This window comes from Trichogramma pretiosum, unplaced genomic scaffold (assembly GCF_000599845.2).
Source record: "Trichogramma pretiosum strain Unisexual culture from Peru unplaced genomic scaffold, Tpre_2.0 scaffold149, whole genome shotgun sequence".
Taxonomy (NCBI): domain Eukaryota; kingdom Metazoa; phylum Arthropoda; class Insecta; order Hymenoptera; family Trichogrammatidae; genus Trichogramma; species Trichogramma pretiosum.
In genome coordinates, this window is record NW_019640821.1 from 76720 (window position 1) to 102610 (window position 25891).

At 38.9% G+C, this 25891-nt stretch overlaps 3 protein-coding genes across 4 annotated transcripts; 1 reads left to right on the plus strand and 2 right to left on the minus strand.

Moving 5' to 3' along the window:
- Positions 1 to 800: 800 nt before the first annotated feature.
- LOC106649474 lies at positions 801 to 3139 on the minus strand. The gene is made up of 2 exons (XM_014366911.2): positions 2005 to 3139; positions 801 to 1577 (listed from the first exon to the last, which is right to left on the minus strand). Exons 1-2 carry the CDS (start codon positions 3137 to 3139, stop codon positions 1078 to 1080), a joined length of 1635 nt encoding a protein of 544 aa, XP_014222397.1. The 3' UTR covers positions 801 to 1077.
- A 4851-nt stretch (positions 3140 to 7990) lies between these two features.
- On the plus strand, positions 7991 to 10660 carry LOC106649626. Of its 2 annotated transcripts, none has more exons than XM_014367104.2 (3): positions 7991 to 8550; positions 9469 to 9677; positions 10368 to 10660. In XM_014367104.2, exons 1-3 carry the CDS (start codon positions 8268 to 8270, stop codon positions 10560 to 10562), a joined length of 687 nt encoding a protein of 228 aa, XP_014222590.1. In that variant the 5' UTR covers positions 7991 to 8267; the 3' UTR covers positions 10563 to 10660. The 2 variants fall into 2 exon arrangements, with proteins under 2 accessions (XP_014222590.1, XP_014222591.1); XM_014367105.2 differs by having other exon boundaries at positions 9472 to 9677.
- A 2269-nt stretch (positions 10661 to 12929) lies between these two features.
- On the minus strand, positions 12930 to 14700 carry LOC106649473 (insulin-like growth factor I). The gene is made up of 2 exons (XM_014366910.2): positions 13857 to 14700; positions 12930 to 13494 (listed from the first exon to the last, which is right to left on the minus strand). The coding sequence occupies exon 1, from the start codon at positions 14461 to 14463 to the stop codon at positions 14089 to 14091; it is 375 nt and encodes a 124-aa protein (XP_014222396.1). The 5' UTR covers positions 14464 to 14700; the 3' UTR covers positions 12930 to 13494; positions 13857 to 14088.
- Positions 14701 to 25891: the final 11191 nt, after the last annotated feature.

Consider the following 25891-nt stretch of genomic DNA (forward strand, 5'->3'; position numbering starts at 1 on the left):
ACGGTTCATTTATGAAAAAATTTTTTGTATATCTAACGAACCTAATGGAATCAGAATGATAATAGTTTTAAAGTAAGTTTTCTAATTTGAAAAATTCGAAAAATTTGTTCTTGGAACAATTTCTTAATAATTTACTTTGAAAAATTCACGAAGATGAGACCATATAGTAATAAGAATTTGGGAAATTACGCTTCATTCAATTCAATTTATTAATAAATTTAATATATCCATGTGAGCAATACCGAGGTTGCTAAACCGGGCCAATATTACTTTTACTATGGTAACCTAATATCTGGAAGCCAATGTTTTTTTGACATCAAAACATTATCAAATTGATGAGGTTACCCCGACTTAGGTTATCGACATTGTTTTGACTCTGGGCCAATATTGACAAATATGACTTCAAAAAGCAATTATAAGTATGTCAAAAAATCTCGATATTTGAAGAAACGTCGTGAAATTCTCTTCGATAGCTCTTCCTGTGCCTCAAAAATTTGTTCAACGTCTAAAGAAGATATTGCAGAGTGTTTGTTAAATAAAGAAAACCAATCATCAAATTTAAATGTCACTTCAGAGCTGAATGAAAAATCATTGTAAGTTTAATAAAAGTATGTTTTTTTCAAATTTATTTTCTTATTGTTGAATGAATTGCCTATATAATTTGTTTATTAAGCTTTCAAATAAATAAGATAATTTATCAAAAGAAAAAATATTATTTATTAATACTAATACAGCACGCAAAAAATTATATGATTTGAAAATATAAGACAGGCAGCCAATAACAAAACAATGCTCGATGCCATTGGTTGGTTTTCCCTTATCAATTGAACATTTTTTAAATACCAATATAGCATTGGTTGCCAATATTGGCAGCCGAACTGCAAACACTGAATCAACATTGGCCCGTGTTAGCATGCTCACATTCACTTAATTTTTTTACATAATTGTATGACGTAGTATCATGCTTCGATAATACATTTTTTCATCAAGAACAAAGGTGACTTTTAAAATATTTATATAACCAAACAATATACATCTGTTTGGTGAATTTGATAGATATATAATGTCAAACGATGGTCATTCCTCTAAAAAAGTCCACTGTATAATAATATTCCCCAATGCATTATCATCTAAAAATTCTATGATCCTCAACGTTGGAATGAATGGTAAATTCCAATAAGGGAGCGAAGTCAAATAGTCAGCAATGAAGAACTCGCTGCGACGCCTCATGAAAATATTACCGATGTGACGGTTGACAATTAGACTTAGAAGTGGGAAGCCAAGAAGCTCCGGTGGTTCGCCGTTCCACATTAATTCGTGACCTTTACTGCGAGCTACACGACCAATTCTGAAGTAGGAGACATTCCTGATTGCCATCGTGTGTCGCAATGACTCCAGTTCGTCTTCGTAAGATACGTCCAATACTTCGTGATTTTCAATTTCCGGCATCTTATCTGACCTCACGAAGATTGTTCTCTGTTCGAGGCATATTTGTGATTCTTGCGATAGACCTTGTCTGTCTCGTTCTTCAACAAACACTTCTTGTCGAATTTGATCGAAAATTCTAGTGTTGCGATCTTGTTAATGCGTGAAAACAAAAATAAAATTAATTTCGAGTAAATTAGAATCAAAATGTAGGTAATTTTTTGCCCAAAAATTTACGTGAAATCTCGCCCGTGATCGTGACAAATGGATAAAAAAAATGATTTTTTAGATTTGTTTAGTCCAGATGTTATTTGAGATCTGATAATGTCATTAATTTTATCGAAGATCTTAGATAGGATTTCATGTAATATCTAGACTAAAAGAATCTAAAAAATCATTTTTATCCTCGCTTATATTTCTAGCTTCGAGAAACAAGATTATTTCTTGTTAAAATTTTTTTTATAATGTTACTAATTTGAAGCTAAAAAACCATAGCTGCTACCCGTTAGAAATATACAATTTTTTTCGACAATAACTCCCCTTGAATACTTTAATTTGCTATAAAACGAAATGACTCACCAAACTTTATCCAGCATTTCAGAAACCTGAGCTGCTGGGCCATAAGCATGTGATACTGTCGATTGACTATTTCATTATTCCTCGTGAGGAATTCGTGGCTGGTGATAGCCCTCATCATACGGTCTATGACAAATGAAAAGGGAAATGTCCTTGTCATATGCTCTTCGAAGTTGCATTGGTAAGCGAAATTAAAGAGAGCTCCATTATTCAAAAGACCCGGCAGCCATGCGCCGTGTCGTAGTAGAGCTTTAGTCAGTTCTATATCCCACTGAAGCAGTGCTAGCTGCAGCGCGGTCTTTCCGGATCTACTTCGGTCCTCGATTCTTGCGCCTCTTTTGACAAGCAAGTCAACGATGGGCTCCACTGATCTGTGCAGGGCACACCGGTGATCGACTAAAACGAGTTGCCGTGGACAATCGCAGACCCGAGATCTCGCCAGAATGTGCAGAGGAGTCAACCCCGAGTCCCGGTCCAGCTGATTCGGATTGGCGCCGCTGTCCAACAGCAGTTGCACGACGTCGGCGTGCCTATTTCGTGCAGCCAAGTGCAAAGGCCCGAACCGAAAAGTATTGATGTTGATATCAACAAATTCAATAAATCGTCGCACCGCGGGGACGTGGCCGCAGAAGCAGGCCGCGTGGAAGTATGTAAAACCAGTATCATCGGCGTAGTTCGGCACCAACTCTCTGGAAATTGCATCGTTTACGAAGTAGACGATGAGCGGCCGTATAGATGTTTCTTTATGACAAAGCTCCAACTTCCAAGAGATTAAATCACTCATTCGGTGAACTAACGAATCTCCATCTCCGACTCTCATCAGATGACAATTCCGGTTTAAGTCTTCATGGACAAATCTGACAGTGAACAAGTGACCTAATGCTATTCCAAAATGTAGGAATTCTTCGATGTTAGCTACCACTTGCAGCTCTTCGAGAGCCAATTTAAACACTTGTTTATTTTTTTCATTCAATTGATCCAGAAGTTTGGTGACCAAACAAAATACTCGATAAAGTTCATATTTTCGAGTAGACACTTGTTCAATCTCACTTAGATAAACTTGCAACATTGTCAAGCACGTTCTGACGTTTGGTTCCTGGACGATGTTCAATGCTACGGTATACGTTCTATCCTCCATATTTTACAATTTAGAGCTAAATTTTTGATTTATTTTAAAATTGTTAACCGTTAACTGAACGTCGTGTTACAGAATAAACTACGTTTTAGGAAGTAATATATTTTTCGCTAATACTGAGTGAGATGATCGCTTATATTCGACAAGAGAAGGGTAAGTTATAAATTTGTTTACTTTCGAGATCATAATAATACTATGATTTTCACGAAGCCATGAGTCTCTGTACTAAATAAACAAGCATTATTACATTAGATGAAATAATTAGTGGTCTGTGGGTACTTGTGTTACACATGAAGTTTATTTACCGTATCAAACGCAGACACAATTTTGAGATCAATAACACAGTCGTCTTTACATACGCGTCGGTGCCTATAGTAGCCATTAGATGTCGTATGCCAATTTGCGTAAACGATTCAGTCGAGCCGCCCTTATATAAAGTTCGATATCTTGGAATCTCGTCAACCTACCTTAGCTATAAGATTTATCCTAGTTTTTAAGATCTATCTCTATGGTGGCGGGTACATCTCTCTTAATTTCTTCAGACTGCTGAACAGTTTGATGAAGTTTCTATCTTTTCTTTTTTTTGGAGGGTCGCGCAAGCGACCCATAAGTCAAATCGAAAAATAAATTCGCACGCTTGCGCGGCGTATAGAGCTTACAACGAGGGAAATTAAAAGTTTCCTTTTGTTGTATCGTTCGCGCGAAATGATTGAGGAATTGATCAATCGGTCGTTTACTGAGAATTTGACAGATTTAACTAGATTAAAAATTCAAAACACGAGTTACAACATTTAAACTCTAAAAATACGAGAAAGATAATAAAAAGAATATTCCATTTTTTTTTAAAGCTTCCACAGCTTTAGAGCGATTAAAATTGTTGAATTATTTGTGAATGTATACGATCGCTCATGAAAATTCAAAAATCAGCGACTTAATACGAGTAGAAATCGGTAAAAATTGTATCATTTTTTACATTCACAATTGCTAGAGTCCTATGTATGTAATATCGTATTTTTCGAAACTTAACACGTAATTCCAATTACGACCGCGAGACGTCGCGTAGGCGTACGCGCAAACGATACAGTCGAGCTGCTTTCATATATCAAGTTCGAGAACTCATGATATTTGGATAATATCTGTGATCCCTTTTTGTTAAGAATATTTTACAAAAAAAATTACGTTATTATACAGCGTACACATGTGTGTGTACGTGTCATTATCCGAGCGTCGATGATGATCGGATCGTCGCGTCGAGCGCGCGATATATATCTGTTACCCAACCGAGCCCCATCGAGCTATATAAGCTCTCGCGTATCACACATGTGCATCGTGCGACGATGTTTATCATATTAATGTACTGTAGATACTGCTTGACACACGCACACGCATGTGTGTACGAGAGAGTTAAAAATATCCTCCGGTGTACATGAGCTGCTGATTGGCACTATTAATATACATATGTAAGCTTCGTGTAGTTATATACTGCACACGAGCTTGCAGCAGCTGATCGTTGTCTTACATGTATCAGTGCCAATCATCGTCGCGCATGTGTGTAATAGCTCTGCGCTTGTACATATAAATACATAATGGTCCATTGACCAAAGAGGCTATATATTATAATACTCGTGCTGCGGGTGGCCAACTCGTATATTGGAATCATCACCGGGTTATATTAAAATCGGTTCGCGCGTTATACAATGCGCGCTATTACATGAAAAGCTCGAAAGTGTGTATCGGTATCGTATATGTATCGAGATGCGTTGATGACATAACGGGGAAAAAAATAATTCATCCGTCGGAGCACATCTCTTGGCCGATCTATCGGCGATGTTACGAGTGTCAACATCCGATAGCCGCATATACTGTATAGGAAAAAAGTGTACGTAAGCTATCGAGCAATATGCACTTTGTTCGTCCGTCTGTGTGTGTATGGATAATGCGTGATCGGCACGCGTCAGCATAAAGCTCGCGGCGTGCATGTCGCTCGTTCGTATATCTTGGTCGCAGATGCACTGTGTAATACAAAACATTACGATACTACACCTCTTTTTTCCTCCACGATGGATCAGTTCGTGATTCGATGTAAGAACGATCGAATTTGATTTGGTTTAGATGATTTTTTTCATTAATCATATACAGTGAAATCTCTATAGTGGACACCCTTAAAACCTGGAATATTGTCGACACTATTGGAAAGAACGATTGTAGCAATACGCAATTTTCTATACGATATATGTACAATTATTTTCACTTTGACACTTGCAGGATTTACAGGCACGGGTACTCGCCATCTAGCGGCGTACTCTGGCTTTAATTACAATTGAATTTCAATACATTTATTTTAGCATCTTCAAGCCTAATCTTTAAATTCGAGTATAAAATTAAATCATTTTCGATTATTTTTGCATTAAAATTGAGGCTAAAAAATAACGTATTTGTATCAACGAGCGTGTGAGAGAAAAATTCAAAACTCGTTGTTTCGTATCTAACGTGCACCGAACCAATTGGAAACTGGAGCGTTCGTTTCTTCCGATTTCCAAGCGATCGTTTTTCATTTTTCTTTTTTTTTCATTTTTCAACGTTGATAGACAAGTACGATCGATTGTATTCACTTCTGTTTTCCTTCGACGACAAGAGACGCGTGTGTTGTGCAAGCGTTCAAACTTGTGTGCACGAATTCCTCAAACGATAACGTCGAAAGTATTATGTGGGCACGCACGTATATATACATACACAGACAGTACGAGAGAGCGCGTGCGGTAACTTCACGCACTTGTCTCGTGCCCGCGCCGACTCTCCGGCTTCGTTCGAAACTCACGTGCGTGTATCATTTTGGTACTCGGTCATTTACATCGTTATTTTTAGACAATTTTTGGGAAGCAAAAATAAAACTCTCGAGAGTTAACGGTCGAACAATTGTTTCTTCGCGATCGTATACATTATTATTTTAGCCTCGGATGATATCCGCTACATTCATTACTTTCGAATATATTTTATTCGAAAAACACTTCGCGCTCGAGTTGCCGTCGACGAGCTGTAATGTCGATGTAATCTTGTCAACGCCGAATCGACTAGAAAAGTATTTTTTACACGCGGGAAATCCGCAGGGATGTATGATGTTTTTCATCCTTCGTCTCTTTGTCTTGAAATTTTCCGTCATCGCGGAGAGAATGTGTTTCGAAGCTACCAGATAAAAGTGTGGCATTGCGCGCATTTTTTTTCTCTCTCTCTCTCCTTTAATTGTGACTAATTAAAATGCAAAACGCATGAGTTGGTGTAGAAAAATCAAGGCGAAAATGTGTTTCTAATAATTTTCTTGAAAGTAATTTAATCGATGGAAATTCATTCGCCCATTGGCTTAACGAGAAATTGATATCATCTTTGAACATTTTTTTCCAAAAAAAAACGATCGCAACAACAATAAGAAACTCGGAATAATAAACTCTTATTCAAAGACGATCTTTCGTAATGTCACGTGTAAAAAGAATTTTCCAAGATTAGAGACTCTGGTAGTATACGCACGCGGACTTGTCAAGCTTTTCATTCGAAGTTTCGATAAGGTATAAATTAATAAAAATATAATTCTGAAAATGGGACGAGGTGCATAACCTTCGCTCGAGGAGCGACAAAACTTCATTTTTTTACTTTTCGTCAACTCTCGCTCTTGCCGTTCCACGACCTTGTTTACTACCACAGATCATATGTACATACACGTGTCGTATATGATTTATACATGCCAATAAAAACAATGTTAATATAATGTTTGTGTCGAAGCGCTTCAAGGTTCACAACCCCTTCTTCGTGCTTGCACGGCATCATGGTGTGTTGCTGCCGAAGGTGTACATGATTATTATAGTACGAAACGCGTATATCTCTCACGGAGAAATGAATTTTTTCACGTGCCAGGCGAACTACATTGCGAAACATCGCATGCATGCACGGCGTGCATATATGCTGTAGCAGCAGCCAAGCGCCGAAGAACTGTTAATATTCTAAATATAAATATCCTTCAGACAGGCCTATAATAATTGCCAATCCTGTCCATTTCATAAAACCATAATAATTTCCTCCGAGACTCGTTATGTGGTCTTTCTAAACACACGGCTCCCGAGAGAGAGAGAGAGAGAACATACATCATCTGGCCATTATCATCTATGACAGCTCTCGACTCCGAGAGTGAACGTTGTCGTCGTCGTCGTCGTCGTCGTCTATAGGTGGGCATAAAGTAGCCTCGTTACATTCTTCTTTTGCGCCTCGAGTTGTCTCGAGGCTGAAGCGGCGATATAATAACCACGACGTTGTTATGGAGTAAAAAGAGAAAAAAAAAAATGATTGGCAATGTATACAAGTTTCTATAGGTATTTAAAGAGCCACGCATGTGTGCGTCTTCCAAGTAACCTTCGTCGCGTCAACGACGAACTAGTTCAACGCATAATGCTACGCAAAGTGCGCAAATATGTACACACTCGCGTCTGCGTGCGAGAAGAAGAGATGCGTCGACGAGTGCAGTGTCCTCGCGCGCGCGCGGCGCTCTTTACGTTAATTGTATTATCTCTCTCTCGCACGCTCGAGGCATTCTTACCGCATGATGAGAGATTCGCTCTGTCTCTTCTTCTGTTCTTACGTGTGTGCGCATCAGGAATCGAAGAACGAAGAAGAACGAAGAAGAAGTCGCGACCCGCGAAGTATTATGCGCTTTTGTACAAATTCTTATTCTCATTATTATTATTAGTTACGCGCGCGCGCGAGAAGGAGACGCGATAACGCCAAGTGCAATTTCGACACGTTCCGGCGTGTGTACAATACAATACTCTACACGGCAATATATGGATAACACAACGACGCAGCAGCGAAGCAGCAAGGATCAAGTACGCGAACGAAGATGATCGAGGAGGAATCACTCGCCGATGAGCATTCCGTCAGCAGAGTTTTACGCGCGCGTTTGCATCTCTCTGCGATTACGTCTTTCAATTATTAATATAAAAAATTATAATAATTCGATCGTTTTGCATTTTTGAATACCGCGTTCGCGCATCGACGAATTATTAGCCCTTGTGTGTGCGTCGATACATGACTGTCAAAACAGTTCTGAAAACTTCTTTGACTATAAATACGACATAGAATTTCGACGATGAGACTCGGGCACGGGTTGCCACTGCAGCTGCTGCTGTTGCTGCTGTCTCTGCAACTAGCCTGGCTGCCTTGCGCCGTCGGGGCCGGCAAGTCCCAGTCGCCGAAAGTCAAGCTGATCGTGGGCGACGACAGCCGCGAGTGCAGCAAATCTCTCAGGGATCTCTACTGGGACTTTTGCTCCCGCAAGAAGAGATCGTCGTCGGGCCTGCTGATCGACGATCCTGCTGCTGCCGCCGCCGCCGTAGCCGCAGTCACCGCCGCCGAGGAGGCGCGTTCCGCAAGTACGACCACGATTATTATAATATGGTGTTGTATCGTTTAAATCTGTGCGCGTGTCAACGCCGGGGATATTTTTTTTCTCGTATATATGGTCAAATCTCAAAATAAAATTCCGTTTCGTTAACAAAAAAAGGTGAAATTTTTTTTGCGTGCCCAGCGGCCCGGACCCCCGCAAATTGTTCATATAGGACCTCCAGAAGTGAAAAAAAACGCGTGAACATGAAATTTGAAAATAGTTAATTTTTTTTGGGGCACTTTTGTGTTTTAGACGCCGAAAAGTCATCTTTTCACGCAAATACGACTTATTACTCGATTTCCAAGTCGTTGAAAAAGTATCAAAACTCATCGAAAAAATTTAACTGACTACTTTCGGAAACGGAATTTTATTTTGAGATTTGACCATATATACATTGTTGTCTGCCATATGATTGCTGCTTTCAGTCAAACCGTGCTTTGACTTATACAATAACTTTTACTTTGCCACTTGTGGATTTACAGATATAGGTACTCGCCATCTAGTGGCGGAGGCTCAAAGTGTTATTATTTCATTTAAAATGTTTGAATGCTGGTCTAAATTTTTTGGAACAATTAAATTGATATTTTGTGTAAATTATTTTAAATTACCATTTTTTGGTCAAGCAGGTGCGCTCTTAAGCTATTCATGTAAGATGCAAAAATATTTTTGCATTATCGCTTGTTTACAGAAAAGAAATCGTTATGACGTGACACCAATGAATACCACTTATGAGATAATTCTTAATAATACAAAAGCTATGATATTAATAAACTAATGAAATGCTCCGATTTTATGCTTTATAAATTTTTTTGTGACATTCGACTCCAATTTGTATTTAAGAGAGCAGTTGATAATAAAAAAAGTAGTTCAACAAACTTAATTTGTTTTTCTTACTTGCTTTCAGCAGGCATAATCACAGAGACACAAATAAGCAGGATAAGAAGAACATCTGTAAGCGACATGTTAAAAATAATCAATCCGATCCACGCTCGACTTCATCAAGAGGCTGATACTCGTAAAACCGTAACTCATGCTGACGTCCCATCAGCGGCCGCTGATATTGTAATTCAAGATGATTATGAATCATCTTCAGAAGCTCGTTACTTACCTGAGGTATATACACACTTCACTTATCAATTATAAATTTTTCGAATTTTATCCCTGATTTATAACTTCAATTGTTCGAAATTTTGTTTTGAAAATCAACGGATATTATCAGTACCGAGAAGTTGAATTAATTACAATTAGACTTGATTATCGAAATGATTGGGTATATTGGCTGGGTGCCTGGGAGTCGGATAACACGCCCTCGGACAACTCGTCCCGAGTCAAGACGACCCCGACAACTCACCCAGCGAGATCTCAATCTCAAAAAAAATTTTTTTACCGTTGCTATGTGCGTCTGTCAGTCTATATGAGTATAATCTGTGATAGTACATTTTCCTTACTCTATCGCTACTTCTATCACTTTCACTTTCTAATTTTGGTTTTTTATATATTATCGTATTGTTACATTATCGTGGTGTACATCGTGCTTAGGAAATCATTCATAGATGTATTATTTGGTGTTTAATAATTGTGATTGATCATGTTGTACGAATTGTATTTTGTACTTAATAATTTGGCGTTATAACACCCCCTTAATAAATGTGTTTTTTACCGTCTTTTTTGCGTATTTTTTTCGAGGTCGAATTGTCGTATGTCGAGTTTTCCGAGGGCGCGATATCGGTAACCCAGGGGCCTTGATTGACGTTATAAAATGCAAAATATCAAATTCCTATTCAAAATTGCAACTATTTACAGGAAAGTCACAGTCACATCGGCTTTGGTTCAAGCTTCATGACTCACGAGGATCTTTGGATACACGAGCAGGTCACCGAATTTTTCGAAGAATTAAATCGCAATGCTCGTTCTGCAGAACACGCAGCTGCCTATCAATGCTGCAAAAATTTAGAAAACTGCAAAAAGAAACCGGAACTATATAAATATTTATGTTGATAGTGATTACAAAAAATTCATCATCACGACACTATTTTTCATACTTTTCGCCGCTGTAAATATCCAAAGTCACTACCATCGTCTACGTTAAATTTTTTATTTAAGATATGTAGAAATGAGAGTATTTGAAGAATTTTATATGTTATATAATTTTATCGTAATTATATAACATAAAAATTCATTGTATTATTTTAGATTAGATATTTTTTCTCATGAAAACGTCATGATAGCTGAATTTTTTTGATGAATTGATTAAATAGAGATTAATTCTTGAAAATATGTTTGATTGTTATGCGATTCATTTTTGAAGTTTTATAGTTTTATTTTTGTAGAGAACTTAATTATTAATGTGTAAATTGAATGAGTATTAACAGTTTTAAATATTTGTGTAAAATTATTCACTTATATCCAAATAAAGAAATTTTATTTAAAAAACTAGTTGTATTTTAAATTATTTTTACTTTTATGCTACAACCATTGATACAAAAGTTTTTTCAAGCTTGAATGAAGGAAAGTAAAAAAAAACTATTATTTTTTGCTTATAAGCTTGAATTATTTTAAAAACAATTGATTTGAAAACATTGTAATGTTTTCGTAAAATAAATATATACACTGTCTACAAGAAACTGATGATTAACAAACAAATTATTGACATTTTCACAACTTTAATTAGTAAAAGTTAATAAGATTATGTTTGAATATAATCAACTTTCATTTTATTTAATAATTCCTTCCGAAGTAAGTAGTTTCGAAGTAAGTAGTTTTATTGGAATAAATTAAGCTCAATTTAAATGAAATAGATTTTGAATTGCGATTTAAATGCCCTATAAATAAAAAAACTGTGATAATAATAACATAAAAAAATTATTATATGTTTTATGTAATTTATATAACTGACAATGTTAATGCTTTTTAAACAAAAAGAGAGTTAGACTTTGCTTTGGAAATAAGTACCGCAATAAATTTCGTAAAAGCAGAGTTTCACACTTAGTATACATGTAATGTAATGTTATACAACAGCGGTATAAATTTTGTTTTATCAGTATTAATACAGAATAACAATGGGAGAACTGCTCATTCAAAAAAGTGATTTCATTAATTTTATTCATTTGCGATTCTAAAAAATTAAAGGATCTATAAAAATTAACGGTTTCCGTGAATAAGTAGACATTTCGATGCAGTATTTTAATTACAATAACACACGATTCTTAATTTCTCAACAATTTTGTCACATCAATCAAAATTTGATGTGAATATTTTAATATGGTATTTCATTGTCAACAAATTACTGGCATGTCCGATCAAATAAAGTTCCGATTTATAAACATAGGATACGTATCGGTTCGTCATTATTGATTCGTATTTTAAAGTATTACCAAATAATCAAAGTGAAATACGGTTTTATTAAATAATGAATACTCTAAAATAATTAAAATTAAAAAATTGAATTTATTAGATTCCATTCTACGTATTCCACCAGTAAAAACTGGTGAAAATCAAAACATATTTACAAAACATATTATATAAAACGCATATAAAGCTGTACAAAGCTTAATAGTAGGAATGACACACCAGTTAGGGTGTTTATTTTGTTTTTCATAATAAGTATTTACAATTCTCCTAAAAAGTCGTTAATTAGTCGTTCTAAATGACAATGTTTACATACAAAAATTCGCTGATTTTATACAATGATTTTTTTTTATTCACAAAAGATGCACCAAGCATCTTATTAGATAATAATTAATACTAATGAGATCATCAGTTGTTTCAAGGCGCAGCTAATATTCTCTTGTGTGTGCTGGTGCCATATCAACATATATTTTTCAAATATAATAACAGCATTAAATGTAACAATATCAACAATGAAGATTAACTTTCCTTACAATACAATCGCCTTTAAACTTTTTTCGTTTATCAAAGTTATTAATTGTATGTACACTTTGCACTATAGTATCAAAGCTTAATAAGCCATCACTTTTCATCACAATCGTTTATGTAGTGCATTTTTTGAACATTTTTTAAAAGAAAACTATAAACATTTGACCTAAATAGATCGACTATTTATTTACAAAAACAATACAATAAACTTCGATACATTCGAACAATCAACATCACATTCAAGTCGTCGCAGTAGCATTTATCGAAAGAACCGAACAATCTTTATTATTTGTTGCACATTCGCCAATCGCGCATCTTTGTATACTTACAAAATACATGTATTTATATTATTTTTATCTTTTTTGAAGCAGAAAAAGTTGAATTTCAGTGTATACGATTATTTATCGGAGTTTTTTCCCCTTTGATTTATAAAAAAAAAAAAAAAAAAAAAAATGCACGACCCACAAAGCGACTTTGCTACTACGGACTTTCCTCGTTGCTATCACAAAAAGAGCATTTTTTCGAATACCGTTTCACGTACATTCACACATGCATTCGTTGATCGTTTCATAATTTGATATAAACTGTACATGTTCGCTCGAATGAGTTTGCACTCATGATACCGCACACAGTTGCAGCACAGTTTATTACATTGAAATTTAATAATGTTATTTAAATTAGAAATTATATATAGTCGTATTAAAAAAATTTTGCGAGCTAATAACACGATTTTTTTTTCCTAATTAAAAACTAAATCACTATCAATCTCACTCTCAGTTATCCTCTTAAGAGTTTTGTCTAGAATTCGAAGTCAAACAAAATAACGATGAATTTTTCGTTAAATCGTCATCGACTTCGACTTTCTCGTTGCTCCTTTTCAATTATCAGTCAGGTGGGTTCGTTGATGATGAAGTGACTCATTTTCAGTTAACCAGTTAGATTAAACCCACAATTTTCTTCACTAATGAGTATCACACTTTCGATTTTTTTTTATCTATCCAAATGCACTGACGTGCATTTAATTGATTGATGTTCAGCTTTAGAGCCTCAGGAACTGCAAAATAATTTATAACAGTTAGAAAATTTGTTCAACTCTGTAGGAGTGAAGTTAGATTTTATTCCACGAAAAAGTTTTGAATTTAATATATTGTTATTACGCGTTCGATGACAATAAAAAGCATTAGAATTTTTAATTTTACATATAGGATCGCTAGTAATATAGTTTAGACTTGATGCACGATTTATTAGAAGGAATATTAAAAACTTTACGTGTTAACTTTTTTTGTAACTGTTTTGTAAATTGATTAGAATTACAGGCTTTTAGACAACCGAATGAGCGTCAAAAATTTATCAAATTAAATATCGGTATACCATCGGTAATGAAAATTAAGGATATAAAAAACAGCGTATAATTACCATTACAAAGGTCCTCGCGTAAAACAAAGGATTGTCCCGGTGATATCCCCGCGTCGCCTAGCCGGTGGTGTTGGTGGTGATGGGCGGCCGCCACTCTCGTCGTGACACAGACACGCACACGTTTTTGCGCGCCACGTAAGAAGAGCCGCTCTGCCGCACGCGACAACAACCACCGTACCTCCGTACAACGACGACACGGGGTAACACGCGTCCTCCTCCTCGCGGGGCCTCTTCATCTCTTCGATTGGGCCCCCCCGGCTTGCTGTTGTTCGCCGTCCTTCTTGTCCTTGCGCGGCTTGCAGTACTGCTCCATCTGCTGTATGCTGCAGGCGTTGTAGCAGCACTCCTCGACGAGGCCGGGCCCCGTAGCGTGGCGTATCTCCTCCTCGTCGCTGCTGCTGAAGGGCTCGTTGTAGCCGCGATCCTTGCACAGCAGATAGAGCGCGTCGCTGAGGGAGCGCGAGCACAGCCTCACCGAGCGCCTCGGCAGGCGGCGATGCAGCGAGAACGCCTCGACGCCGCCGCCGCCGCTGGGAGCTGGCAGGAGCGCGCTGCCGATCAGCAGCATCAGCGCGAAGAGCACGAGCGTCATCCGGATCGTTGCCATCGTTGCGAATTGTATTCTTCTTCTTTTATGATTAATTACAAAAAAAACAACTGTTACACACTTCTACTTAGAGGCACTTAATTTTTTTCTTTCTTGGATGGCCCGTGAGTTAACAAAATTACTGAACGGGATGAACGATCGCGCGAGACCGGCTCGACTCTCACTTCAACTGCCTCACGGATCGGCGGCGCGCACACTTTTATAAGTCACCACAGGGCACAGGCAGCGCACTCGTGTTGGCTCGTGAGATCGAGATCGACTGGCTGTCCGGTCGCCAGCGCGCAGCGATTGTATAGAGCGCCTTCTGCTGCTGCTGCTCTTGAGCACACACGCACACACATACACTCGCACACAGTCGCACACACGCTCTCGAGCGAGCCAAGCTCCGCCGCCGCGACTTAATAGGAGGGACTCCACACACAGACACACGTACACACGACACAGAGTATTAATAATGTTAAACGTGGTGGGTGAGACGACGACGTTTCGGACTACTACTCCACCATCGGTGGTCGATCGTCGACGTGCCTGTATTTTGTGTATGTATTATATAGCTCTGTGTGTATATATAAGCTCTCAATGTAACAAGTGGCGTGGGCCGCGCGCCGCAGTTTTGATAAAAAAAAAAAGAAGAGAAAAAAATATCGAGTCCCCGCCAACTTCGATCGTTACATGTGTAAGTGTAAGTAAGTAAGCAGCGGCTGAAGCAGACGAAAGAAACTAGTTTGCCTGACGCTGAAGTGAAATAACCGATCAACACCAGTAGCAGGGCGCCACTTCTCTCTCTCTCTCTCTCTTCACGCTTATCACTCAGATATAGTTATTTGCTTGCCTCACCCACACCACGCACTTTCTTTCTCTCGCCTCTCGTGTCTCTTTCTTTTTATCTTGAAATGCAATACGAGCCGTGTCTGTACAGTCCCTAGACTGCCTGCCATATAATAATCGATGCGGCAGGCGTGTCATATTACCTGCTGCAACCAATAACGATCGCGAAACGATCGTCGCGAGCTTTTCGCCGATGGCCCTCCCTCGCGTATCAAACGTACAAAATTTTTCATCTTACTTCTCTCTCGGTTCGTTCACGCGCTGTTTGTATCGATTATAACGAAAGCCATTAATTACGGTTGTTTGCGCTACTGTTTTACGCTCGGATACCGGGAATTCGACGAGAATCGAAAAAAAAAAAATTATAATTTTTATGCCCGAGTCTTACCGGTTTTGGGCATTTTATCGAGTGTATATATACGGGCGTTCGATTTTTGCGGTTTATTTCAGGTGTTGTACGGTGCGTGCGCGCGTCGCGATGCTTATTAAATCCTCTTATGGAAAATATCTCGCTCCGATCCGTGATTTAAAAGAATAACAACTTTTATGGGTGTTCGAGCGAGTATAAAAATGAAGCTTATAATTTTTTCTTAATTTTTTTTTCTGTATATTTAACTCGAACATTTATTTTGTAACACGTGATAAATCAATGGCATGATTGTACACATTCGAATGGAATTTGGTGGTCCTTTATGCGCGATACAATATATAAATTTTTTAATAAGCATGCGTACTCGTGCCGTTCAAATGGAATTTTTACACGCGCGCGCGCACAAAAACTATATAAAGAGTTACCACGCGCCCCGGGTAAACATTTCCTTTATATAAATTCATTTATTTCAGTAAATCTCTCGTCAAATAATTGCGCAATAAATAACTCATAAACCAGTTCCTCCAGAAGGTATTTTATATACATTTGGTGTGTATAATGTTCGATACCCGAAATATTTTAATTTTATAGGTATACACACATCGGATCGTTTTCGTAAATAACTCGATCCGCCATCCTTTGTTTTCTATGTAAACAAGGTTTTCCTGAATCACAGAGCGAAATTACCCACCGCACAATTCGCGCGTGGACTCGTTCGTGTTATTTTAGAAACGAGACGCGACGATGAGATTTTTAACGTAGGCTCGACGTTTTCACGAAAAATTGTTGTTCGCGCGCACGTGAATTATTAAAAATTGTATATATACGTCTGTTTACCGCGCGCGCGTGGAATTCTAGTCGCGCGCAAGTAAATATTTTCGACGGAGAGAACAGTTCTTCGATGGAAAGATTTTCCATAATAACACACACACGACCTATTTTGATTTTTCGGTCGGTACGGGTTTTCGCGCCTGCGACGGTCGCACACCTTCTCTCTCTCCGCCAGGCGCCAGGTGTATATAACTTTCTAAGATTAATACATGCATACAAATACATTACAAATGTTGGCTTACGGCTTACGAGCTGCATCGAGAATCCGTTTAATTACATGTCACCCTCTCTCTCTCCGACTTTATTTTCTCTCTTACTTCTCGCAGCAGTAGCAGCAGTTTTATCTCGTATATAGCGCTGAATATTATAATATTAAGCTCTCGATACATAAAACATCGTGTATGTACGTATACGGCCCTCGCAACCTCTATTTCAACGATGATAGCGATCCGAACCGAGCTCGATCGACCTAATTTTCGCGCGTGCGTTTTGCTTTGACTTATTGACGATGTGGATCGCGTATATATGCGTGCGTCAACTTTCAAAGCTCGGCTCTATACGATACATGTATAGGCAAAAAACATAATAGACGTCTCGTTATCGAATCTTTTCGCGCTCGCGCGCGCGAAATCAGGTACACCGAGTGCAGCTGCTGCGCGCAATTTTTGTAAGCCGATCAGCTCGAAGTGACGCAGTTTTCTGCCGACTTCGAATTAGATCAAAGACAATGAGCGCGCGTTAATGTGAATCATTACGAAAAAAGAAAAAGAAGAAGAAGAAAATGCGCTCGCGTTTATACCTGCGTCAGTGATACCGAGCGAAATGCTTGCTTCACACAAATGCACACGTATATGACGACGACGACGATGATATTTAATAAATGTGTGTGCACATATTAACAGTGGATACTTCAAGGCTTCTCTTGCGCAAGTCGCGAAGCTAACTGACGTGTGTGTGTGTAGTATAGCATGCGTATTATACGCGACGTGTCTCGTCGTCGCTGCTCCTCGAGAGAGATCCTGATAGCATTGCACCGTGCTCGCGCGCGCGCGCCTTTTTCCAGACATGTCATTTTATTTACGTTAATATAATATACGTATATAATAAAGCACTTATCGATTCTGCTCTTTCTTTTGCACGAACCATTTTTATCGCTCGCTTTTTTCCATAAATGTGTGGCTCTTTTTTTCTTTTTTCATTTGAGTCGTTAATACGTGATTAAATATAGCTCGCGAACAACGATCGCAAGTATTCAATCATAAACTATTGTTTCATTTGTTTTTGGTTTGTTCTTCATGATCAATCGCTTATTGACTCGATTGATAAAAAATGTTCTTAATTATAATAACCGCTGGCTTATTGTGATTTTATCTAGCTCGAGTCAACTGTATAAATCAATATATATAGCCAATGATAAAATTTTTCGACAAGTGTTTAATTAGTAAATTTATTTTTTGATAATCTAGAATTGATTAATTTAATTAAAATAATAAGGTATATCAAAGGTGATCAATTTCGCGTTCCCATTTCATTATCGAACGACCATTTCTTTTTTGAAATATATAATATACACTGTAGCCGGCATAGTGCAACATTCGCATCAATTTTCCCTTTTATCGGCAATGAGATGTCGTGAAAAATTTTCCACTACATTTGTACATATAAAATTCATATTACAATATATACGTACGTCCGTTTCGGCCAATGCTACGCACACGATGCGAAATCTGAAAATAGCTTGGAATAAAAAAAGGAGAGACGGATAATGACAGACATGCGTGGAGAGATACAGATATTGGCTTTAATAGACACATCCGCGAAACGCATCGATACAAAAATCCTCGCCGATGCGCGCGATTCATCTTCGCGGGGCGAAACGATCCATAATTGCCCGCCGCAGCAGTTCGACACGTGTTTTCTTTGCGCCCGAGAGCGAGAGTTTTGGCATACTTTCCGTTATCTGTTTGTTAGAGAGACTTCGGCTGCTGCTGCTCTCTTCGTAATCGAATTTGATGAGTATATAGGCGCTTGTGCAATGTATCTCTCTCTTTCTAGCTCGGCGGCGGCGGCGGGCAAATACATATTACATACATTGTTAACCCGGTAATGCCTCCGCGCTCTCGTTCGTCTATAACAACAAGCCGGGCGAGCCATAAAAAATCGGCGCATATATATACGAGTCAATGTTCATAACTATATAATCGAGACGAGATGATGATGCGCGAGAGGATCATCGATTCTACCCATTATGTAACGGAAATTCGAGCTTTGACAAAAATAACATGTATTATATCGACGAGCGAGCGAGTGTGTATAGTATAGAGCGAATGTCGAAATTATGAAAGAGGAAATAACATGCCAAATATATAATGTTTCCACGGCGTATTATATATTATTTCATATATATTAAAATGTATATTTATAAACCAATCGCATTTCAACCAGAGAGAGAGAGAAAGAGAGAAAGAGAGGCTGCGTGCGAGTGTCAAACTATAAAAACAACTGATTAGCGAGCATGGGCACTGTAAGCCGCTGCCGAGAGAATGAGTCGTCGCGAATTTGATATGCCGATAAGAAGCTTATATACGTTCGGGCAAAAATAAATGCCTATACGTACGCGAGCTTATTCCATGTACTCCATTTATCGTCGCGAATTTTTTTTTTTGCTGCTGCTACTGCTGCTGCTCGTCCACCATTAATAACTTCACTCACGCGGGGTGCTGACTTGATCGAGTCAAGAGAGACACCGAAGAGAGACTTGAATGATTTTGCGCGCTCGTTATCGCCGATATGTATCCGAGGCTATGTGTAGTGTGTGCCGCAACGCAGCAGCAGCAGCAGCAGCATTAGAGAGGCTTGTAAACATTGACAATACATTCGATCCATTATTATTAGATGAAAACTTTTAGGCCTGCTTTAGCCGAGAGAGCTATACGAGATAGTCGAAACAAAGGAGCTTCCATTTCAGTGTCATTTGTTGCAACGATCGCCGATTGTAATGTTTCTCGCGATCGTCTCGCGCGCGCGTCCACGAATTTACGAACTTTTGATTTAGACCGTTATATCGGTTTTATTAATCAAAGCGTTCTCAAAAACATCAATAAGTTTTCTTATTTTTTTGCTTTTTTTCACATCTGTTGGCGAGAATTAGAGAATCTTTCTGAAGATTTTGCTCCGTAGCAGGAGTGTCTACCTCAAAAACTCTATTCTACCACATTTTTTTGGGCCCGAAGATGTCAATTTTATATTGAAAATGTAGATTGTCATTGAAATGTGACTCATATCACAAAAATGACAAAGAGGAGTTGAATCGGTGCACGACTCCCCTTAAAAAGGTGAAAGAAGAAGATCGTTGTTTACTCGAGATGCATTGTAAAAAAAAATGAGGATAAATTTAAGCGGATTAATGAAGCAAGATAAGCGACAATTGAATATTTTATTTTTTTTTTCACGAATTTATCGAAAAATCAGTATCGATCACGATGAATTTTAAAATTAACGTACATTTAAGATATTTCGATGCAACGAGAGAGGCTCGCGCGTACTTACAAATTCGTATACGTACAGTGTACAGTACGCAAACTTACAAATGTACGCAATCGTGTGAGGTTACGAGAGTTCGACGTAATCGTAATTAATTTTAATGCGTGTTTACACACAATCGGCCTGTTAAAGCCAACTTGAACTCTTACGAATGTAAAACACTGATCAATCTCACTTATAACGCTCGCCGCCGCCGCTGCATCGGCTGCATAGGAATTTGTAAACTTTATTATTTCGAGTTTTAATTGTAACTTTGATTAAAGTCATTTCATTATCGAGTTATAAATACGAACGTTACCCACACATGTGTGTGTGTGTGTGTATGTTTTAAATACTAAATAAAAACGCATCGCTTATTATATAAACTCGAGCTCGAGATGCTAATGAAACTGTATACGCGTATTTGTATTTACAATATTCGCACAACGAGAGAGAGAGAGAGAGAGTGAGTGAGGACGAAACGATAAAACCGCGAGTGTCAGTGGAATTGAACAAAGCGATACGCGCCGAGAGAGATGGTTTTGTTCAACAATGAGCGCATTGTCGCGCGCTGCACATTTATAATTATAAACTTTTGTTTACGCCAGCAGAAACTAATGTCACGTTTCTTATACACTGGTGCGCGCGGGGCTCTACGGGGGAGACAAAAGTGTACCGATGAATTTTGAATGTATGCGCGCGGGTACTTGAAAAAAAAATGTATTTTTTTCGATCGATACACTCGATTAAGCGAGTGCAGATAAACCGGGCGTGTACCAAAAATAGATAATGTATAATGTATAAAGGGGGGAAAAATTGAACGATCATCGAGTGACATACGATTATCATCGCGCGAAAATTATGCAATTCATCGAAAGAGAATATGATATATCGATCTATCTTTGGACACCTGTCTCGGAGAAAAAAAATGAGGGAGAGAGAGAGCGTTTGCTCGCCTCGAGTAAACAAAGGTATTATTTCCAAATTATCTATCTCTTATCTATTTGATAGACAACCTACTCGCGATTAAGAGTACAAAAAAATCAAAGAAAAGCAAAATTTTTTCCACCGCGTGTCACATTTCACTCGCGAGGCTAAATTTAGTTCATTGTACACATGCACACGCGCGCGCGTGATTGATCCATCGAGTTCTAAAATATAACGAGCGATATATTTTATATGCGAATAGTCGAGCGCACACATGATCATCGGCGCAGCAGTGGTGCCTTTTAATTAATTCGTTATCCGTTTGCTCTCTTTCACCCTTGCGAGCTTGTGTGCAATGTGCTCTTCGCAGCAGCAGCAGCGAATCTTCAGACGGAGAGAGAGAGAGAGAGAATCAAGAACTTTCCATCCTCTCGTGAACTCTCGTTTGACTGCCAGTATAATCTTTTTTTTTTCTTTTCACTGCAAATTGCTCATTGTATCTCGTTTCGTATTGTGTTGTGTGCATATTACAATACAGTTCGAAATACATATAGTCGATTAACAGGGAGACAAGGGAGGTATACAAAAAAATGAGAGAGAGAGAAGAACGTGTCTCGCGGATCACATGTAAAAATTATCAATCGAGCGCGAGTACATATTGGCTCTGAGGTCGATGTCAGCATGTGACTTTTCTCGAGTTCCCTCGAGATTATAAAAATAACCCTCCGATACGAGATATATTTGAAATCCTCCGACTTTTTTTTTCGAAAAAAAAATCGAGTTGAGAGTTGGGTAACAATGAAACTTCGAATTGCATAATCTTATCTGTAAAATATTTTTTTTTTTTTTCGACCAAATGCGTCCGCTGCTGCGCGTTCAAAAATAACGCGGATATCGTTATACGTATGTAACGAAAACTCGTTTTCGATATGTCGAGCGCGAGATTCTATTTCGATGTTTCGTTTCTTTTTTTCGCAACCCTCCTCTCGTTTTCTCCTTATACAAAAAGGAAGGTAGGTTCTCGCACCTGTGCCCGTTGCATAATGTACCGATATGTAACTAGTGTGGAAATGTTTCCTCGCGAGTGCTATAGCACTCGAACCCGTGGGCTAAAACATTTCCATGCGCACGTGTCGGTATATGAATATCTGGGACAAAAAATCGAGTTTAAAAATTGCAAGGCATAAATTATGTTTCTCATCCCCGTTGAAAGATATTTCGGGATGACAATGCAGCTTATTTATAGCAAATTTCGTTCGCGCACATTGTGTATTATAATTGTATAACACAACAACCGCAGCAGCAGCCTACACAAATGATTAAGCGCATGAATAATGGCCGATTAGTATTATTATACGTATATAATTATGATTCAGCTGAGTCGGAGTCGCGCGTCTAAAAATTTACTAAAAAGTATATAAATATATTGGCAACAAAAGTAGCAGCAGCAGTGGAAGAGAAACAATACAAAAGGAGGGTAAGAAAAAGAAATCGCGTGTATATGGAAAAAGGAGAAAAAGAAATAAAGGGAGAGAGAGCCTAGCTAGCATAGCATGGATGAACTCCGCGCGCCCGAGAGAAAGACGAGAGCCGAGAGACGGTGCGTGTGGGACTTTCCTAAGTTTTGTCTTCTGTAGCCGGTTATCTCTGTTTATTGGATTTCAATATCTCCCCCTATTCGGCCAAAAGGGGAATATATTTATAGAATAATTGATTAAGTGTTGAGATATGCGCGTGTATGCATGCATAGTGTTCTCTAGCCTCTCTCTCTCTCGTGTGTGTGTGTGTTTGTATATTGATAGATTTTTAGCATTAAGCTGCTGCAGCTACACGTCGATGTGCGATGATTTATCGATGAACCATCGGTCATGAACTTATTTTTTTTTTTTTTTTTTGCACATCGTAGTCGGAGCGTGACCACAACCCCTTGATCGTGCATGCGTATACACACACTGCGAGTACAGTTATATATTTCGGAGTCACACTCGCGACTCACGCGGAATTTGGACTATTTATCGAGTTAAAATTGCAGCAGCAGCAGCAGCAGCAGCGCGAGCCGCAACGGCTGCGGCTGTATATCTTTATAGCCAAGGTTAATCGACTGGTAGAGCAACAAAATAAAATAAAAAAAAAGCAAAAGCAGCAGCAGCAGCAGAAAAAAAAATGAGAAATGACCTTTGTCGCGCGTACATTCGCGGTCGCGCCTGCGCATTTGCATACCGATCACGTGCAGCAGCAGCAGCGAGAGGGTCTCTTTCTCCCTCCCTCAGCTCACTCTTACTCTCTCTCTCTCTCTCTCAGTCGTTCGCATTTTCTTCGTCTCCGCTCGGCTCTCTTTAAATATAAATTCGCATGATTCGCTATTAATGTTTAGGCTGTATATACGGCGGCGGCGGCGGCGATAATTACGCATCCGCCTCTTATCCGACAGCTTTTACGATTGTTTTGAGTTTCGTACAATACATGTTAGCCGCTGCTATTGCTGCTCTGGCGAAAGCCGCCGAGACTCGAGCCGTATATAATAATGATGTACAAATACGTTCAACCCCGTCACTCACCGCGCGCTCGATCAGAACTGCACAAGGTGAAACGTTTATCCGAAAAATATAGGATAAATCATGTTTCGCGCGCGTATTATTATTCCGCAGCTCTGCGCGCATTATGTGCACACACGTGCTGAGGCGCCACCACTTACTTGTATATAGCTATACATAACTGCAGTCGAGGAGCTGGGAACCTTGACCATTGCATGTTTTTCGACTCTGCGACTGCTGCGACTGCTGCTGCCGATGTGTTTTGTTTACGGCTTATGTAAAATTCCGATTTAGATGCCAGTTTATTTATAAATTACTGCGTGTCAGGGCATTATATATACGTACGTATCGTTATGGATCGATAGTTGCAAAATTATTATTACGTATATAATGTGCGTTATGCCTCTTTGTTGCGCCTTTTAAATATAGAGCTAGAGAGAGAGAAAACTTCGAGGCAGTGTGTGACGTTTCTATAATAATCTCGCATGCACGGAACATATGTAAATTATTGCAAAATAGACGCGTACGTATATGTACTTCAGTTAAAATGTGTAAAATATATGCTTTATATATATCGCAAGCGCGCTGCTGCTTGCGAGGCGCCTCTGAAATTCAAAATTTTCTTACCGATCTTTTTTGCCGTTAACTATATGTGTACGAGCGCCCGTTATACAACCGATCTCGAGCTGCTGCTGCTGCTGCTGCTGCTGCTGCTGCCGATCGATCGGGCGCGATATAACATGCAAATGAAGTTCAATTCGCGCGTACGATGTGTGTCGTAACGACACGCGCGATTGACCTACATCTCGCATCTATATAATCATGGCTTCGGCCGATTTTCATGAATATCCAACCGAATGACCTGGAGAGCTTTTTTTTCATAATGTGTGTCTGGAACGACTTCGGTCGGGTATGCGTGCACCTGAATGCATTTGCCCGTCCGCAGACAAGAGTCTAATCGTTTCTTTAAAAGCCGTTGACTCTCGCTTTTTTCCTTTCCCTCTCTCTGCTGCTCTCTTTCCAAAAAAAAAAAGAAAAAATTGATACAAAAATAAAATAAAAACGATAAGGGATGTTTGTCTGAGCGGCTGTGCTGGCGTATAATACACGCAATTTCTCTCTCTTACACTCGCCGGCTGGAATAATTGCCACGCTAATCGCTTATCAGCTGCCGCTGCGACTCGAGCCGGGCGGCGGCGCGCGATCGCCGACGACGAGGAGACGCGCGGGATGCAACGACTACTACGGGTGGCGGCGGATAGTCGGAGAAATTGCACTCCCGGATCGGTAACGATGCTCGTCGTGTGCTTATATGTATTATTGAGCTCGCGAGCGAGAGATGCTGTTGTCGTGTGCGCGAGCTCATATTTCTGGCGCGACGCGACGACGAGAAGCGTCGAGAGAGGCGAGAGCTTGATTTTACTGCGTCCAGTATTATTATACATATTTTTTGCCATTAATTTCATCTTTTTTTTTCTTTTTTTTCTTTCGATGACTTGCGTGCGCGTATACATTTGCATTATATTCGAGAGAGGACGATGATTATTTAAGTTATGCGCCCGGAGTGTCTCTCGCTCGTTCGCTGGCGCCAAAATTCGTGAAGAAGAAGCGCGCTCCGTAATCGACGAGAGCTTATAATGACAATTAATATGTATATTTATTGTATTGTTTTTGTTTTTCTTGCGCAAAATTTTGGACTCGCGGTATCGCGCAATTATATTTTCGATTGATAATTTTAAAAATAGCCGATTCGCATCGAAATTTGTGCAGTACAGACGGCTCTCTGATCTCGATGCACTTTCTTCTTTCTCTCTCTCTCCCCGTTCTTTTTTTTTATTGCAAACTGCGATACCCTTGGGGACGCGTAATATCGCTTTATAATATTTTGAAACTTTGTTCGCGACATATCTTAAAAAATTCATACTAATTATAAATTTAATTGATATTCGGGAAGTTAAGTGGCTTTTAAAAATTCGTCGTCTGCGACGAGCTATACGCTGGTCTCTTACGTCTAATAATTTTTTCCTTCTCTCTAAAATATCCTGACTTTGTATAAAGTTTCAACTATCATCGTGGTACTTATGCGCGATAATGCGCTGACTATGACGCGAGAGAGGAATTTTTCGTCGTTTGCGGAATCCGCAAAAAACATTGTAAAATTCGAAAAATTTTATTTATTTTTTTTTTTCCTCGCCTCGAGTATAATATCGTCGAGGGGCCTCAGCTTTTTCGAAATTCCTCTCTCTCTCTCTCTCTCTCTCTCTCTCTCTCTCTCTCTCTCTCTCTCTCTCTCTCTCTGCTACGCGATTGCGCAACGAGTATACGATTTCAACGAAATAGTTCACGGAGCCGCGAAGTTTTTCACTCGCCCAAATTTGGGTATCATTTTTCTTTCGATAGTAGAAGACGACGGATT